This window comes from Schistosoma haematobium, chromosome 1 (genome assembly GCF_000699445.3).
Source record: "Schistosoma haematobium chromosome 1, whole genome shotgun sequence".
NCBI classification, from domain to species: domain Eukaryota; kingdom Metazoa; phylum Platyhelminthes; class Trematoda; order Strigeidida; family Schistosomatidae; genus Schistosoma; species Schistosoma haematobium.
Window position 1 is genome coordinate 33,935,531 of NC_067196.1, and position 19,089 is coordinate 33,954,619.

A 19,089-nucleotide genomic window follows, 5' to 3' on the forward strand; every position below is an offset into this window, starting at 1 on the left:
AAACATTGTAGTAACCATATTATTATTTTTGATTTGAGGGTAATTCTAGCTAACAAGAAATCTTGAGATAAAATGAATTTATTTCATTTCGGGAACCATGATCTTGCTTTATTTAAACTTAATTTTTACTAAATTCAAGTGTTCAAAGGGATGACAAATGACTAGCTTCAGAGTGTGTATACTGATTAGTATAAATAAAATTTAAAAAACGAGAAATTAGGATGACTATTTTAATGTTAAAGTGTTTTCATAATAATTTATTACTTAAAACAGTGTAAAAATATCAATTCTATGTAAACAAACAAAAAAGAAATAGCGTGAGAGGTTTAAGGACTCGTCCTTAAAGATATTTTTGTACTTTGAATTGAGAGTATATATTGGTTTTTATATTCGATGAATTGTAGGAGAATAAACAATATATTCATATTCCTCACCACCAAAAGTTAATTAAAAATCACAGATCGTTGTGATCGAAGATGTTTGCTATGGTATAATGATAAAACTAAATACTTTCACAACGTGAGTGACAAATAGTTTTCCATTCGTAACCAAATGTAATAAAACCAACATAATGTTCATCAATAAACACTGGCTACTGACCAATTGAAGCATGAAAGTCGAACTATTCGAGTCTCAATATATTCAGTAGCTCAAATATTAAAGCACTCAAAACTTATCTATCAGATAGCATGTTTGGAACTTCCCTAACGAGACGAACCGATTGATTACGTCAAGATCGCATAAGATGATACTTCCAAAAAAATCAGTTTGTTTTACGGCAAATACATACTAACAAAACCAGAACACATACAAAAATGTGCTCCCTTATGCCCTTGTACGGCCGAGAGTGGGGAGATTCAGCTCTCCCTCTGGAAGTGCTCTCAAGTGGCCATGTGCACACAACCACTGCCAGGGAAGTTCTACTCATTGCCTTCTCACAGCAGGAGTGTTGTTTACGAAATTAAGAGGAAGAAAAGCGAATGTCCGGTGCTTTAATCGGGTTGGTGGACACGTAAAGTCCACGTAGGGGAGTTGGAAAACCCTGATTCTAAATAAATGGTGCACATGGGCTCCAGTATCCTACAGAAACAAATGGCGTATGAACCTATTGTTGGTCACTGGTTACTATGGGACTGAATCTCCTCTGCTCTACTGCTTTGTGGATTAGACCTTTTGGTCAAAGGCTCGGGTACCCGGGCAGTATCCCAACATCCACACAAATTGAATTATTTATATGGCGCATATTTATTTGGTGCCTCATTGTTCCAATGTTTATGTGTTTAAATAATAATACAAAAATGTCACTAACAAATGGAGACAAATTTTTTTATAAACATTTACCTGATTCGATTTAGATGAGTTCTCTGCGAAATATATACCAGCTCCAAACATTCCACCAATATATGCATAGCGTTCATCAAACCCCTTCATAACGATAGACTGTAAAAACGGGGATCCATGAAATAGAAGTCTTTCGTTATAATGCCCAGAATTATCTTCAGCGATTTCAGCACACCGGTGTAGATAACGATCCCATAGACGTTTATTTCTAATTCTTGCAACTTTTAGTATACGATATCGTTTGTAAATCCCACCACAGTTATCTTTATGTTCTCTTATTGTGCTCTGAATCTATGAGTAAAAGGAAAGAATTCAAGAAAATATATTCAACAAAGAATAAACGTTAATCATAATCATTACACATATTTATAAGAAAACTATTTTAATGTCAATGTACTTTATGTGAAGTCTTACTGTATTTTATGACTGACAACAGACGGTCATATCCACGCTCGAAAAAGTAAGACAATCGAAAAAAATTAGCCAAACATTAGTTTATTTATTTGAACACATAAATATTGGTACAAGACGGCACCAAATATATATGCGCCACACAAAACAATGAGAATGGGAAGAGAAAAAAGAAGGTAAGGAGCGTAAAAGAAAGAAAGAGAAGAACAATAACGACCACAGATTAGTGCAAGGTAGTGTAATAATAATAGTAATGACAATAATGAATTCAAACCACTAACGGTTTCATTTAAATGGCTGGAATGTAAAACAAGTAGCTCAAAAAGGTATATCAAAAATCGTTAAACTACGGTTCTGCAAAGACATAAGTAATAAAAAATTTTCTGGATGCAAGGGATTCACTTGCAGTGAATTAATATCTCACAAAGTATGCTAAGAAATAATGATATGGGAACATCACCAGCTTGACAACTAAATTTTAATTGAATAAATAGAAACAAACATGTTTCGTAACGCTAAGAATATTATCCATAAGGTTTGCCGATACTGGTAGATAACAAAAATTATAAATAATTTCTAGTGAAGAAAATTACACATAAAATCATGGTAATAAAGACTAACTCTAAATTAAATGATAAAAAGACTGATAAATTCTGAAATAATCTTACTATGTTACTTAATTTTACCTGTTCCTCAACAGCTAAGAATTCTGAATCTGTACAATCGATTTCTATCATCACAGTGTTTTTGGCCGCTGCTGCAGGAAAATAGGCAGGACCAGTTGGAGTGGCTTCAGCTACACCAACGCCATGAAAATGAGTTGTTATTGGACTTGTAGAATGTAGACTAGGGGAAGGGTATAAGGTGCTTGATGATTTGCGAGTATCATTACTGGGATCTAATGGGGACTGTTGTGTTGTACAATTAGAGCGCCATTTCTGTACGCCTTTGATAATTTTATGACGATGTCCATAAACAGTTACACCAAGTTCTTTCAGCTCTTCGTGACCCATTTCTAAAAGTATATCCATTGTTACCTGGTAAAAAGTAAAAATATCGATCCCTATGAAACAAAACCACACTAAAAAAAAGTGAGAGAATTGTGCAGTATATAGATGGAAGTGGACTTAATTTTGCTGTAATTAAAAAAATAACCTGAAAGAAATCAAAACATAAGGAAGTATATCTCATCATAAGTTCAGAGTAATACGTCAAGATGCTGTAAGTTGTGAGACAAAATTCTGTATTTACTAACGCGAGTAACGGGATCAAGAAAATGATTATTATTACTAGTAAGTTTGCTAAGTGTAATAAAAGGTAAATAAATCTGCACTAATCTGATCGATTACGAGTCATATCAAAAAAGTTTACAGTTACTGATAGCGTGAACCACAACCGGCTAATCAGCATCCACTAAAATGGCTCTAACCAAAAATCAGTAACGTAGAGGACTTATGTTGCGTTTTTTTTTAGTTTTATCCCAATCTAAGACAGGATTATATGTAACTATATATTTTTAAACCGTTTTCTACTTTCTAAATATACACAAGTATACAGCCTAATTGAGATCTTAGTTGCTACCTTGATGTGATGGTTGGGCTTGTCTGCTGTAATAACTCAACCGAGCTATATTGCCCGGAACACAGGTTCGTTAGGGTCTACCATGACAGACAGGTCGGTTGAGGAGCGGTATGACTGAAAGCAGCAACTTAAGGTCCGAGGTCGAAGTCGTACTTCTATCTGTAGACGGGTGTGTCAGCAGTAAGGTGCTTTCCTTGGACAAACAGTATCTGCAGCAATGGCGCCTTTTCACAACGGAGGGAAGCGGTTAGAGAAGGTGGACCCTAGACATGCTACACCTTACTTTACTCCACGGATTTCCGCCGCCATAGTCAAGCATTTTGAACTAAAAACAACTCTCAACCAACATCGAAGTAAGAGTCTTCGATATAAACGTCGAGACAGTTCTGCACACAGCTGAAACATGGAGAACTATTACAAACACCGTCAAAAAAGTACAGGTACTTATGGGCAGTAGTTTACACAAGATACTGCATGTCCGTTGACCGGATACCATCAGCAACAGACTACTGTGGGAAAGGACAAACCAGCTTCCAGCTGAAGAGGAAACCAGGAAAAGACGCTGGAAGTAGATAGGATATGCATTGTGGAAATCATAAAACCGCATCACGAAGCAAGCCCTAACATTGAGTGCTAAAAGGAAATGGAAAAGAGGAAGGCCAAAAAACACACTTGCCGAGAATCGGGAGCAGACGTGAAAAGGATCAATAGCAACTGTAAACAACTGGAAAGGATCGCCCAGGACAAAGTTGGGTGGATACTGTTGGTGAGCGGTCTACGCTCCTCCATGAGGGGTAACAGGCGTAAGTAAGGTGTCAAGGAAATGCTTTTAGATTTCACACTTCCATCGTCTCACTTTTCAGGAGTTGGTCTTCTACTGAGAGATTCACTCGTTGACTTGGAATACGCAGATGATATAGTTATGTTTGAAGAAGACACTGACAAGATCCAGAATCCTTTGATCACCTTAAGCTAAAATACAAGCATGTTTGAGATGCGGTTCTCCCCCTCTAAGTATGAAATGTTACTGAGGGAGTGGCTTGGGTAATCGCCTGACTTAGTGATAGGGAGTGAAGTAATTGAACGCATTGATCGCTTCACTTATATTAGGAGTCCCATCAGTCCTGACAGTCTGGTGTCTGACGAAATATCGACACGGTATCAAAAACCTCGATTGGCATTTACCAACGAGTGCCACTCGTGGTGTAGGCCAGATATCCGTCTTCCCAACAAAGGGCGAATTAACTGCGCAGCAGTTCATTCCATTTTAATTTATGGATGTAAAACATAGCCATTAGGAAGGGAGTATATTTGTAAGTTACTGGTATTCGATCATAGGTGTCTTCGAAGTATTCCTCCTGTATTTTGGAACCACGAATTAAGTAATGTTTCAGTTAGGAGTAGAGTACTAGATAAAGACAACAAGTCGATTGATGAGCTAGTAAATCTCCATCAATTTGGGTGGCTGGGACATGTGTTACTTATCACAAACCACTGCCTACCTCAACGGACGATCTTTTCTAGTATAGGAGTTAGCTGGAAGAAGGATAAATATAGGCAAACCAAGACATTGCATCAGTTCATCAAGTCACTAACGGTTGAACTTAGCCATGTTAATAGATGTAGACTATCTGGTTGACGTCCACGTGATTATCGTAAACAATAGTTGGAGACTTCGAATGTCATTGCTCAAAATCATTTGTAATGACGCATGTGAATCTATTCTTTGTATTCCCCAAAATTCCTCATAAATTCTTTATGTTTCTATTTCCATAATTTCTATTTTATTCTCGAATCGTATCTTCGATGTCAAATCTTTCCCATTACCACTGATACTATCACTAACTCTACTATTCTGAGATTTGGCCTGACAAATTCACCTCTCTGTGGTAATGAGGTATGGCAACTTGGACCGATGTACATATGTACATGTTCTACGTTTTAACTTAATGACTGACTGATACAGCTTAATGGAGAACCTATCTTATTTCATTTTTCTATATGTATAACGTAAAGGTGACTAACTGATACAAACTCGTTAAACTTAACACAGTATTACATAACTATATGAATCAATGATTACAAAATAAGTGTACAATCGTAATAGGTTAAATTTCGTGATTAGAACTTTAGTTAATTCACTCACTAATTCCTTTTCGAATAGTTCGATCAACTGACCCAAACCGAGGGACATAAGAAAATTCGCTGTCGTTAGTTTACCATTACCTGGACAGCTTGAGTTATTCAACTTAACCAAAGTCATATTTGATGAACAGACTGGGTTCGAAATATTTGCAGATGGGACAATTGGTCCCGGTAAATTAGACTCGCGACCTTGACACTCAATTCGTGGACCGATGGACATAGATGGTAACAGGTTACTAAAAGATGTTTGCTGAGGTGAGGATGTGTCCAAGTTAGATGTAGGTAAGGTAGTAGAATTGAACGACGATGAAAGAACATTTTCCTTTGAGACTGTTGTAATACATGCAGTCGTATGAAGCATTACATCCAATAGCAAAGATTTAACGTCATCAGCTGTCGCTAGTTCGAAAGGTGTTTGATCTGGAAAAAAACATAGTTTGTTATGAGGAAATGTTGTATGAAATAAAAGTAAAATAATCCAGTTACTAACCAAACAGATACAGCGAACTATGAGCCACACTAAATAACCCCGACCGAGTTTGATGCAGAAAAACAGGGAGTTTTATAGAAAAGTTTAACATAAAATTGAGAATTAGCAACTGAGAGTTTCATGGTGCTAAATTAAACAATAGGCGCACAGTCTAACAATTTACAATATTGCTCCCGACCGTTGTTGCTACCTTGACGTGGTGGTCGGGCTTGCCTACCGTGATGAAGCAACCGAGCTATACTGGCTGGAACAACCGTTCCTCAAGGTCCTACCATGTCAGACAGGTCGTTTGAAGAGCGGTAAGACTAAAAGCAACAAACCCAAGGTCTGAAGGCGAAGTCGTACTGCTGACTGTACAGAGGTGTGACAGCAGTAACGTGTTTCCTCGGACAACCAGCATCTGCGGCGATGCTGCCTTCCCACAAGGAGGGGTGGGGTTAGAAAAGGTCGACCCTAAAAATGCGCACCTCACCTTACCTCACGGATTTCCGTCTCCAGCGGTAAGGCCCTTTGAAGAACGGAGCTAACACGTCAAAAACCTTCCACGAAAAGGCCGTGCGCGACCGGCCTCAAGCAGTTGTCCCTTGGGCACTGCGGTCACGCTCTCAGGTCACTGAGACCGCCTCTAATCCAATTTCCTTTTCAGGTACCTCCAGAAGAACCCTTCCACGGTGTGGGCAACCGGGAAGTGATAACCGCCCTCATACCTCTAACAGCACCCAAGACCATTGTATTCATAATCAACCTTCCTCTTCAATTCCTATTATTCCTCCTACATCGACTTTCAACCCTAAACTTCCTCCTTCGGCTTCCTCCTCAAGTGTCACCATAGCCAACGATTCTAGTGCTCAAAACTCTGTCCCAGGTCTACTGAAACCTCGCTCCAAACTACACATTGGAGCTTTCAACGTACGCACTCTATGTCAAATCGGTCAGCAGGCTTCCTTGGCTAAAACCCTAGAGTCTCTTTCCATTGATGTATGCTGTGTCTCCGAAACACGCATACAGGATTCCAGTGTGGTCATTCACTTGACCTCACCTCGGCAAAACGGAGAGCCAACGAGATACACCCTACGTGTATCTGGTGACCCGATGGCCAGTTCTCGTGGACTGGCAGGTGTAGGCATAGCACTAAGCATGAGGGCGGAACAAGCACTGCTAGAGTGGATCCCCGTCAACAGTCGCCTATGTGCTGTTCGGCTAAACGGCTCCGTAAAAACTCGGAAGGATATGGACACACGTCGTTGCCTTTTCGTCGTTTCTGCCTACGCTCCCACTGACTGCAGCTCAGATGATGTGAAAGATGAATTTTACAGAAAGCTGTCCGAACTTCTTCAGAAAGCTAAACGCTCAGACATAGTACTCGTAGGGGGTGACTTAAATGCTCAGATAGGTAGCTTAAACCAAACAGAAAGGCATTTAGGTGGATATTTTAGCATTCCGGCACAGCGAACAGATAATGGTGACCGTCTGCTGCAACTGTGCTCAGACAATCGCTTATTTTTAGCAAACACAAATTTTAAGCATAAGGAGAGACATCGTCTAACGTGGCGACCGCCTGCACCAAACCAACGATGGACTCAAATAGACCATATTGCCATCAGTCATCGTTGGAGAGGGTCGGTACAAGATTGTCGCTCATTCTGGAGTACCTGCTTGACTCCGACCACGCCCTAATACGGGCACGCATCTGCTTGCGCCTCACTGGACGCAAAAAAGCCACAGTAAAAAGACTCATTAGAACCGAACTGAGTAGCGAGGAAACCAAAAGTAGGTTCCAGGAACAACTGAGGTCACGATTAGGTAGTTCTGAAGACGAGGCTGACCCAGATGTTGCTTGGAATGAAATACAAGCAGCTGTGGAAGCAGCAGTGACATCTATTAGCGACTTAAACCACAGAGTTTCAAAGAACCAGTGAATTTCTTCAAAGTCTATCACACTGATGGATTCTCGCAAACTCGTCCCATCAGGTTCCGAACATGATGAAGAGCGACAACAAATCAGATCTAGGTTAAGAAAAAGTCTAAGAAACGACCGTGAGCAGTGGTGGGCAACGAAAGCAAAAGAGATGGAAAAGGCGGCGACTATAGGGAACACAAGACAGCTTTACAGACTAATAAAAGAAACTGGAATTAATAAATCAAGTGTAAGTCAGACTCTTTCGGAAAAAGACGACACCCTCATCCGCTCTCAGTCCAGGCGTTTAGAACGATGGGCGGAACATTTCAGAGAACAGTTCAGCTGGCCTTCAGCTACTCTACAACTACCCTCCATTCCCAGACAGTGTGAATGGAACATTGAAGTAGGTCCCCCAACTCTTGCTGAAGTTCAAAAGGCTATAGTTAATCTAAAACGAGGAAGGGCAGCTGGTCCAGATGGATTGGCTCCAGAGGTCTTTAAGGATGGTGGTCCAATTTTGGCGATTAGGTTGACTAATATTTTAGCTAAAATCTGGGAGTTAGACGTTATTCCATCTAACAGGTCACAATCACTTATCGTCCCAATATATAAGAAAGGGTCAAAATCATCCTGTGACAACCACAGAGGGATTAGTCTAACTAATATAATATCTAAAATACTAGCCTCGATAATTATCAGACGCCTAACTAAGACTCGTGAACTGCAAACACGAGAGAACCAAGCTGGCTTCAGACCTGGTCGTGGCTGCATCGACCACATATTCACCATTCGTCAGATTCTAGAACACAGGCATACTTATCGGCGTCCGACAATGGTGGTCTTTCTCGACTTAAAAGCAGCATTTGACTCTGTAGACCGCGAGATTCTGTGGCAGTGTATGTCATTGAAAGGCGTACCCCAGAAGTACATAAACCTCGTGAGGGCTCTTTACTCGAACACTACTAGTCGAGTCAGGGCTTATGGCGAACTGTCATCTACTTTTGCAACCTCAAGTGGTGTCCGTCAAGGCTGTCCACTTTCTCCATTTTTGTTTAACTTCATCATAGACCTATTGATAGAAATAACATTCTCGTCGACTGAGTTCTCGGGTGTTGATCTCCTTCCAGGAGGTCCACTTATCGACTTAGAATATGCAGATGACATAGTCCTGTTTGGTGAAGACGCTGACAAAATGCAGAGTCTTCTGGTAGCACTAAGCAACAATGCCAGAATGTTTGGAATGCGCTTCTCTCCCTCTAAATGCAAGTTGTTGCTTTAGGACTGGTCTGCGTTAACACCTGAACTAAGGATAGGGAGTGAAGTAGTCGAACGCGTTGACAACTTCACTTATCTTGGAAGTCTGATCAGCCCTAATGGGTTGGTGTCTGACGAAATTTCTGCACGGATTCGAAAAGCTCGTTTAGCTTTTGCCAACTTACGTCACCTACGGCGAAGGCGAGATATCCGTCTATCAATAAAAGGACGAGTATAGTGCGCGGCAGTCCGTTCTGTTTTAATTTACGGCTGCGAAACATGGCCATTAAGAGTAGAAGACACTCGTAAGCTATTAGTATTTGACCACAGATGCCTTAGAAATATTGCTGGCGTCTGCTGGGATCACCGGGTAAGTAATAGTGAGGTTAGACGCAGGGTATTAGGGAATGATGGTAAATCAGTTGATGAGGTTGTGAATCTTCATCGACTGAGATGGTTTGGCCACGTGTTACGTATGCCTGAATACCGATTACCACGACGTGCAATGCTATCCGGTATTGGAGATGGTTGGAAGAAAGTTAGGGGCGGCCAAACCAAAACGTGGCATCAGTGCTTAAAGTCACTAACTTCTAGTCTGAGCCATGTTGGTAGATGCAGACTACTTGGTTGGGGTCCGCGTGACTATCGTAACCAATGGTTGGAGACTCTTGGTGACATGGCTCAGAATCGATCACAATGGCGTCGGTGTATACACTCCCTGTCTTCCCTTAAACTAAGAGATTAAAATCGCTTCATATCTTTCTTTCTACGAACCAATTCTTTCTTCTTGTACTATATCTCTATATGCAATCTTTCTCTTACATATTACTACCTTTGACCTAACCACTGCTATGAATCCGGTGTTCATCTTGTTGTGCTGATGCGGTATGGCAACCTGGACCGATGCACATATGTGCCTGGTCCTACGTTGTAGCTGACTGACTGAATACAGTTCTGACTTATTCAGGTCAAATGATTAGGAAACAATGTAATTTATTTGTGAAACTAAGGTGTAACGCAATATCTTCTGACACGTGATTTGGAAACTAGATTCAATAACACAAGAATGTATCATTGAAAAATAATTTCTAACCCAGGCTCAAAAAATCGGAAAAACAAGCGTTCTGAGAATTTACTGGTGTTTTGACTAATGATGACACAGTGCAAAATGCAATATTGATCGACAGAATTCGATCCGCACAAAAGGATTAGAGAAATATTTTATCAATCACTAATCAGTGACCGCTCAATTGTGAATATCTGTCCCATAGGACATCAGCGCGACCCGAAGGGCTCAGAGGCATTGTCCCTAACTTAAAAGCTGGGTTCGAATCACACAGGGAGCAGCAGTTTACTCAAGACTGCAAGAACGCTTTAGCGACGAGTATCAACGAGCACGAAACATGAATCTAGGAGTTTTTTGTTCAGACTATTTACTAGCACCCAACATAATTTGGATTGCGTAGAGAAAATATGATCTCGAAAATGTGATGTGATTAACTTTATCTGGCCAAGAAACTATGAGAATCAGAATTCACCGTTTGGAATTCTGTAGCGTGAATATAATGTTTCTAACTTTAGCAAAGTGCTAGTAGCATATCAGTCGACCTTCTTTGCTGTGAATAAAAACACAAGTGAAGAGGTTATGGCATTTAATTACCCAAAGGGTGTTTGCGTCAAAAGTCATTTCGATGTGAAGAGTTCAAGAAACCGTACAATATTTCGAAGTAAAGAGGTCTGTAAAGAAAGTTACATTCAAGAAGGTCAATGCATCATACTATGACACCTGGTGAATAGTGGCAAAAACTGATATCATTTGAAGATTACTGTGAAGTTGTTGTTTAGTCACTGCTTTTTAATGAATAATAGCCAAGCTGGATTAATTGATTCCTATTTTAAAGAAATTAATATAGAAGAATAAGGTATAGAGCGGATAAAACAGAATGACAGGTATAAAGGTAGTCAACGGGGAAACTATATATATATATATATATATATATATATATATATATATATATATATATATATATATATATATATATAAACGAAGAACGAACAAACAAACAAGAATTAAATGTTATATCCGTTTACTTGCTAAATTTTCCTTGTTTCAGTTTAAACTGTAATATTTATCTACCTTATTATTAATATAAATAAAAACCTTCATTGTACAATAAGCATATACACACAGTATAAATGGTTATAATCGATAATATAGTACCACCTAATACTAATCTTCATTAGTTATAATAAAAACAATGAATGTTTTGCCTTTTCTTCTACAAACTCATTTATGAAATACAGGTATATGTATTTATATTTGAGTCACACATTTTATGTAAACGTTAGCGATACATCTCAAATACTTAAATTGAAGTGGGGCTGAAGTCAGAAAGTGTAATCTAATAGTTGGTCACATTTAAAAAGGTCACTTGAAATTGTAATGATTTTATGATTTAATTTGACCACAGTACACTTCAACGGCGTATAATTACCTGTAAAATTATTATTATTATTATTATTATTAATGAGCTTCTTTTGTTGAAGTGAAGAAATGACTCAGTCAATAAAAGTGACGGAATATGAACAAACATCTTTGAAATTGATCATTGTTTTGGATGAGCCTGAATCAATGATGATAAATGAAATCACAATTTCCTAATGATAATCAGATTATATAATCAACAGATTTTCATATGAATTTTATCAAATGACATTATTCATGACTTAGAAAATATGAACGAACAATATTAAATGAGATTTTATTAAAAAAGAAAGCTTATTAAAATGATAGATAAGCAGATTAACGGACCAATTCAAGGGTGCTATGGAAACAGTAAATTTACACAGAACCTGTCATAATTGTCCAACAGCTCAAATTACAGCAATTCACAGAGAGAGAGAAAGAGGAAATAATTATAATAGGAAACAAAGAAATTAGAATAATGGTACTCAAAACAAACTAAACACAGAGAATGGGGCTTGGAAATAAGGAATACAAACAATGGATAAACTTATGAAATAAAATTTAAATTGATGTATTACGAGATAAATAATTAATACATTTGTCACTGCAACCGCTTTTGAGCCATGTCACATAAGGTTTCCAATCAATGTGATTATCTCGCAGATCTCAAACTAGGAATAATTTCATGAACTAGTCTCATGTCTAGCTGGGATTCGCTTTCTCCTAGTCTAGATTTATGTTAGAAAGGATAATACATAAAAGTAGGTAATGGTTAGGAATGCAAGACGCATGTCCCAATAATCACAGCCGCTGAAAATTAACCGATTCACCACATCTACCTGGTAATTCATACTTAACGGCAGTATTACTTACTCGATGGTCCTACCATACACAAAAAACGGGTGGGAAACATCTACGACCAAACACTAGCAAATTATGCAAATTTTCAACCTTTGTATGTCATGTTTATTAGTCAAGAAAGTGAAAAGTTAACCAGTGCTTCATACACTTGACTTTAGCTAAAACAGAAAACCATCTTTCCTGATCTAAACTTCCTAAAAGTTAAGTAACCTTTATTCAAGAGCTCGTCAAGTACTAACCCATCCAGTTTGAAATAGCGCCAAGATGAGTGAAGAGATCGACGCGCAGAACTAATTAGCCAACCGCATTGAGACGAAAGATGTAAAGTTCGAACACGAAATTAGTAACATGTTTACACACGCAAATTTATATGCATCATACTACGTACATCGAACAAATGGACAGATATTGGAAAATAAAACATCAGTTTCAGCTGCCACTCTTCGTGTAAACATAAAAAGGGGAAACCTCTCAGGGAGAAGCAAATGAGTTGATATAATAATATAAAACAGCCGTGAAAAATCAAAAGAAATGAGTGCCAATAGAAAGTAAAAAATATGGGATAATAATACTCAAAAAAAACACAAGTATATGTACAACTGTAAATAATTATAAGCATATCAATTACAGTACTCAGTCACTTAATAAAATAGTTTCGCAACACAAATGTCAACAAAGTATTGAATTTAATAGAATTCTAAATACCTTTATCAACAATTTTAGTGACGAGAGATAACTACTTTATTTATCATAACTAAAACGTAGTAAATATAACTGAACAAAAATATAACATACTTTCTTGATTTCTTATTTTTGGGTCTGCTCCATGAGCTAGCAGAAGAGCACATAACTGAGTTCGTCCTTTTTGAGCAGCTTCATGCAACGGTGTATAACCCCATTTGTCTACAGCATTTACTGAAGTTCCATAGCGAATAAGAAGTGCAGCTACATCAACATGACCATATGAACTGGCATTATGTAATGGGATTAGACCACCTTTGTCTTTGGCGTTTACATCGGCTCCTGATTCCAGTAAGAATTCTAGTGTCTTAACGTTTGGAAAAAAAAAAAGATTTCAAAATATCAAGTAAGTTTTCAGATTTTTGTCTTAAAAGTAACTTTATTTCAAGATTTAACGAAAATTTATTATCTGATAATTTCTTACGAGTAGAAAAATACGGAGAAATACTTTTTCACGATATGAAGTATGGTTACTACGACTTAGTACTATGACTAGTATTTTGTGGACACGTGTAATACAAAAGTGCTGTCAGTTTTTTACAATTATGAAGATCATTCTACATTAGTATCCTTTGTATATGATCCATTTATTTGTCGGATTATTTTCGAAACCATATTTAGAATGTACTCGACCACCGTTGTGTGTAAATGGTATTGACAAATCGTCAGGTTAAAAAAGTTTTATCACAGCGTTCAAAGTTTTTTAGAGCACATAGATTTTAGTGGAAGTTCTGAAAACAAGGCTACCACCCAATAACAACTTGATACTTCAATCTATACACTCATTTCAATCAATCAGAATATTTCATAAATACAGGTAATTGTTGCCGATACACTGTTCGATCAGTTTAGGAATCTCAACTAGAAGAGATGATTGTTGATGAAAGTGTTGTAGTATTCAGTAAATTACATTGAAACAACACAAAATAATATTAAAAATCATGCATGCATTTAATATAATTGAATATAAGACAAAGCCAAATGTTTCTATCTTCAAATGAAAATAATTTACTTCAATATTATTATAGCCTGCAGCCAAATGAAGCGGTGTTGAATTTCTTCCTTGAGTATCACGACAATTAATATTTTCTGAAGTTACTAATCGTTTTATTTTAGTTAAATTCCCTTTCTTAGCTGCTTCTAAAACGGCAATATCTCCGCGTAATAGATCATAAACATCACTGTCTGTATCCTAGAGAAATAAAGGTCAATATATAAAAGATATTATTATAAACAAAATACATCTACCCATATTTCCTAGTGTATAACTATTGAAAAAGCTATATAATTCATCATTTGTGTTGTGCTTTTATATGGAAATATGTTTTTAATTGAAATTCATCAATTTGGCATGAAACAGAATCTTCGAAAAAAATTATTTATCTACAGCGTCAGAATATTACTAAACTTTTTGTAAGATTGAACTTTATCCCAAACAAACAGATGAAGTGAAAGTCATAATTTTAACCGAAATCCTACTTTATTGTTGATTTTTTTTCTGGTTGCATGACTACTAATAAGACGATAAAGAAAAAGTTTGTCAATGAATCATTCAGCTAAGGTCCAGTTAATATACTGTCACAAAATAAAACTATGTGACTATGAAGCTCAACAATATGATCATTTAAACTTAATATTATTATACTTTTTAGGACATTTGAAGTGGTCAAAATAGTAAGTATATATATACCACCAAAGGCTTCCTTCACAGGTGATTGAATATTTTACGCAGTAAGTGAGGGCTGATAATTTATTGTTGTTTGACATAAATGTTGATATAAAACATTGATCAGCATCTATGAAATACGACCAAGTGTTAATAAGGCAGTTCATTTTCTGAAAAATTAACAAAACGAGTAACGATTAATAACACTTACCAATGCCTGCAAGGAAAATGTGAATATTTTAATTTAGTAGATTAGTAGAAGTGTGCCGGGTATTTTGTCATAAAAACCAATGTACACTATCAATATATATAAAAACAGAAGTATTTCAAGTAAAATCACTGAACTGTGAAGAATAAAGATATAATGTAATGAATACATACTTTAACCAGATCTATGGGAGTATGACCATCGCGATTCTTTTTCAACGGATCGGCACCATGTTTGAGCAATAATCGACAAATCTCGAACTTGCCCTTAGCCGCAGCCTCGTGTAGAGGGGTGAAACGCCACAAGTCAGTAACATTAACATTGGCTCCATGTTGAATAAGGAGTTCAGCAACCTTTTAAAGGAGAAGTTACCAAACCATTATTTTGTAACTACGGTTTCAATTACTAGTTCCGTGTAATGTCATCAGATAACAGGCACAAACATGTATCATATTATGCTATTTTATTCCTAACTCATATTATTACTTAATTTTTTACTACATGAACAAGCTGTATGATTAGTAATAAAACGGTTATACACTTAACAGCAATAACCATAATAATGATAAGCCAAAAATACACTTATCAATATTTTACGGGAAATGAAATGCCGTCTAATAATATCCTCAAGGAAAACTGCATGTCATGGCAGTGAACATCGAGTCTAGTATCAAACGATAGAGTGAGTAACTAATCATCTTTACAGAAGTATTTGAGCCTCATTTAACTGCTTCAAGCGCTTTAATGTTACTCAAGGTCGTCATGTACATAAATTGTCAAGAAAGTTTAGCAAAGTATCAACCAAATTCTCAGTACTTAAAGTACTTAGAACCTTTATATCAGTTTACTGGGGTCAGCATGGTCTTAGTTATGTTATGTTACTTTAAAAACAACCCTTCTGGCAAATCATCCAAACCTGACATGGGATTTGACCGATATGTGAACAGAGTCAACGACATTATTATATTTCAGTCAGTCAGTCAGTAACAACGTAGAACTTCGTACGTACGTACATCAGTTCGAGTTGCCACACCACATTAGCATAGAGATGCAGTGGTCGATTCAAATCCCGTAGTGGTAGAGGTAATAAGAATATAAGCAGTAATCGGGAAGATAAGTGCTTGGAGATGTTACTTAAAGAATATAATACAGTGAAATAAATTTGAGAAGAAAAAAAAAGAGACAAGGAGGAATAAGGAGATTAGAATTTGAGAGAACACAAAGAGTGTATGCACCTGCGCCATTGCAAACGATTTTCAGCCATGTCATTCAGGGTCTCTAACCATCGGTTGCTATCATCTCGCGGTCCCCAACCAGGTAGTCTACACCTACCAACATGACCCAGTTCACTTGTCAGTGACTTCATGGACTTGTGCCATGTTTTGGTCTGGCCGCCCCTATCTTTCTTCTAACTTAATCCTATACCACTGAACATCGCACGTCGAGGCAGTCGGTCGTTGGGCATACGTAACACGTGTCCCAGCCATCTCAACTGATCAAGTTTCACTACTTCATCAATTGATTTGCCATCCTTACCTAGTACCCGTTTCCTAACAACTGTGTTACTTACTCGATGGTCCCATGATATACGAGCAATGTTTCGAAGACACCTATGATCCAATACTAGTAACCTACGAATATCCTCCACTCTTACCGGCCATGTTTCACTGCCATAAAGTAGGACGGAACGAACTGCTGCGCAGTAAACACGTCCTTTGGTTGATAGACGGATATCTCGCCTACGCCATAAATGACGCAAGTTGGCAAAAGCTAGTCGAGCCTTCTGTATCCGTGCTGAGATTTCGTCACACACCAGACCACAAGGGCTGATGAGACTTCCAAGAAAAGTGAAGTGGTCGACACGCCCAACTACTTCACTCCCTATTATTAGTTCGGGTGTCGATGTAACCTAATCCTGAAGCAACATTTTGCATTTCGAGGGGGAGAATCGCATCCCGAACATGCTTGCATTGTTGCTTAGAGTGGTCAGAAGACTCTGCATTTTGTCAGCGTCTTCGCCAGATAAAACTATGTCATCAGCATATTCTAAGTCAACAAGTGAACCTCCCGGTATAAGTTCAACCCCTGGAAATCTAGACGAGGAAAATGTTATCTTTTAAAGTACGTCGACGACAAAGTTGAACAAGAATGGGGAGAGTGGACAGCCCTGACGAACACCACTTGAGGTAATCAATTCTGATGACAGTTCGCCATAAGCTCTTACTCTACCAGTTGTGTTCGAGTAGAGAGCCTTTATAAGGTTAATGTACTTCTTTGGTACTCCTTTCAGTGACAAACACTGCCATAGAACCTCACGATCAACAGAGTCGAATGCTGCCTTAAGGTCGAGAAATACTACCATCGTGGGGCGTCTGAACGTGTGTCTGTGTTCTAGAACCTGACGTAGTGTGAATATGTGGTCTATACAACCACGTCCAGGTCGATAACCAGCCTGATTTTCTCTAGTCTGTTCTTCACGAGCTTTGGTTAGGCGTTGAAGAATTATTGAAGCTAATATTTTAGACACTGTATTAGTCAAACTGATTCCTCTGTGATTGTCACAAGAGGACTTTTGTCCTTTCTTATAGACTGGCACAATCAGTGATTGAGACCAGTCAGATGGGATTACGTCCAGTTCCCAAATTCTACCTAAGACCTCAGTCAATCTCATTGCTAATACTGAACTACCATCCTTAAAAACCTCAGGAGTAAACCTGTCAGGGCCTGCTGCTCTCCCTCGCTTCAGATTTCCTATGGCTTTTTCAACTTCGTAAAGAGACGGAGGACCTACATTAACTTGCCATTCAGGTTGACTGGAGATCGTGGGAAACCGAAGTGTGGCTGAAGGCCAGTTGAACTGATCCCTAAAGTGTTCTGCCCATCGATCCAATCTCCTGGATTGAGAATGTATAATATGTCCATCTTTCTCTGAGATAGTTTCGCTAACAGTCGGTTTCTTAATACCGGTTTCCTTAACAAGTCTGAACAATTGTCTGATATTACCTATTGCCGCTGCCTTTTCTATCTCTCTTGCTTTCGCTACCAACCACTATTCACGATCATTGCGTAGACTTCTTGTCAGCTTGCGCTTAAGCTGACTCCGCTCTTCATTATGTTCAGAGCCAGGTGGAATGAGTTTCCGAGCATCTATCAGTGCGATAGATGCTGCTGAGATCCAGTGTTTCTCCCTAACTTTACGGGTTACCGTACTAGCAGATATCGTTGCTGTTTCCACAGCTTTTCGGATATCATTCCATGCTTCCTCGGGGTGGGCATCACATACATGGCTGCCTAACTGTTTTCCTAGTTGTTCCTGAAATATAATCTTAGCTTGACTATCATTAAGTAAGCCCCTAAGAGGTTTCCTTGCAGCGTCTTTCCTACGTCCAGTAAGACGCAGACAGATACGCGCTCGTACTAGAGCATGATCTGAATCTAAGCATGTGCTCCAGAATGAGCGACAGTCTTCTATCGAGCCCCTCCATAGGTGGCTGATAGCGATGTGATCTATTTGGGTCCAACGTTGGGACGAATTAGGGGGTCTCCATGTTAAAAAATGTTTTTCCTTATGCTTAAAGTTAGTATTTGCAAGAAAGAGGCGGTTATCTGAGCATAGCTGCAACAGACGGTCGCCATTATCTGTTCTTTGAGCCACGACACTATAAGATCCACCCAGGTGTCTTTCCCTATCGCTTAGTTTACCTACTTGAGCATTAAAGTCACCGGCCACTATTACTACATCCGAGCCCTTAGCTTTTAGGAGAAGATCGGAGAGCTTTCTGTAAAACTCATCTTTTACATCATCTGAGCTGCAGTCAGTGGGAGAATAGGCAGAGACGACGAAGAGGCAACGATGAGTGTCCCTATCTTTTCGGATCCTTACTGTTCCGTTTAGTCGGATAGCGCACAAACGACTGTCTATTGGGATCCACTCTAAGAGAGCTATTTCTGCCCTAGGACTCAATGCTATACCTACGCCGGCGAGGCCACGTGAAGCAGAATCAGGGCTTCCAGATACACGAAG

General features: G+C 38.4%; 1 protein-coding gene across 1 annotated transcript in view; it reads right to left on the bottom strand.

Annotated features, from left to right (window-relative positions):
* MS3_00010103 (uncharacterized protein) overlaps positions 1-19,089 on the bottom strand; it is a gene marked incomplete at both ends in the record, with an annotated part of 33,057 nt that overhangs the window by 2,226 nt on the left and 11,742 nt on the right. Inside the window, 6 exons of the mRNA XM_051218442.1 lie at positions 1,342-1,632; positions 2,439-2,789; positions 5,480-5,898; positions 13,246-13,498; positions 14,204-14,383; positions 15,239-15,418. Coding sequence (XP_051073801.1) covers positions 1,342-1,632; positions 2,439-2,789; positions 5,480-5,898; positions 13,246-13,498; positions 14,204-14,383; positions 15,239-15,418 — 1,674 coding nt within the window. The remainder of the gene's footprint in view (positions 1-1,341; positions 1,633-2,438; positions 2,790-5,479; positions 5,899-13,245; positions 13,499-14,203; positions 14,384-15,238; positions 15,419-19,089) is intronic.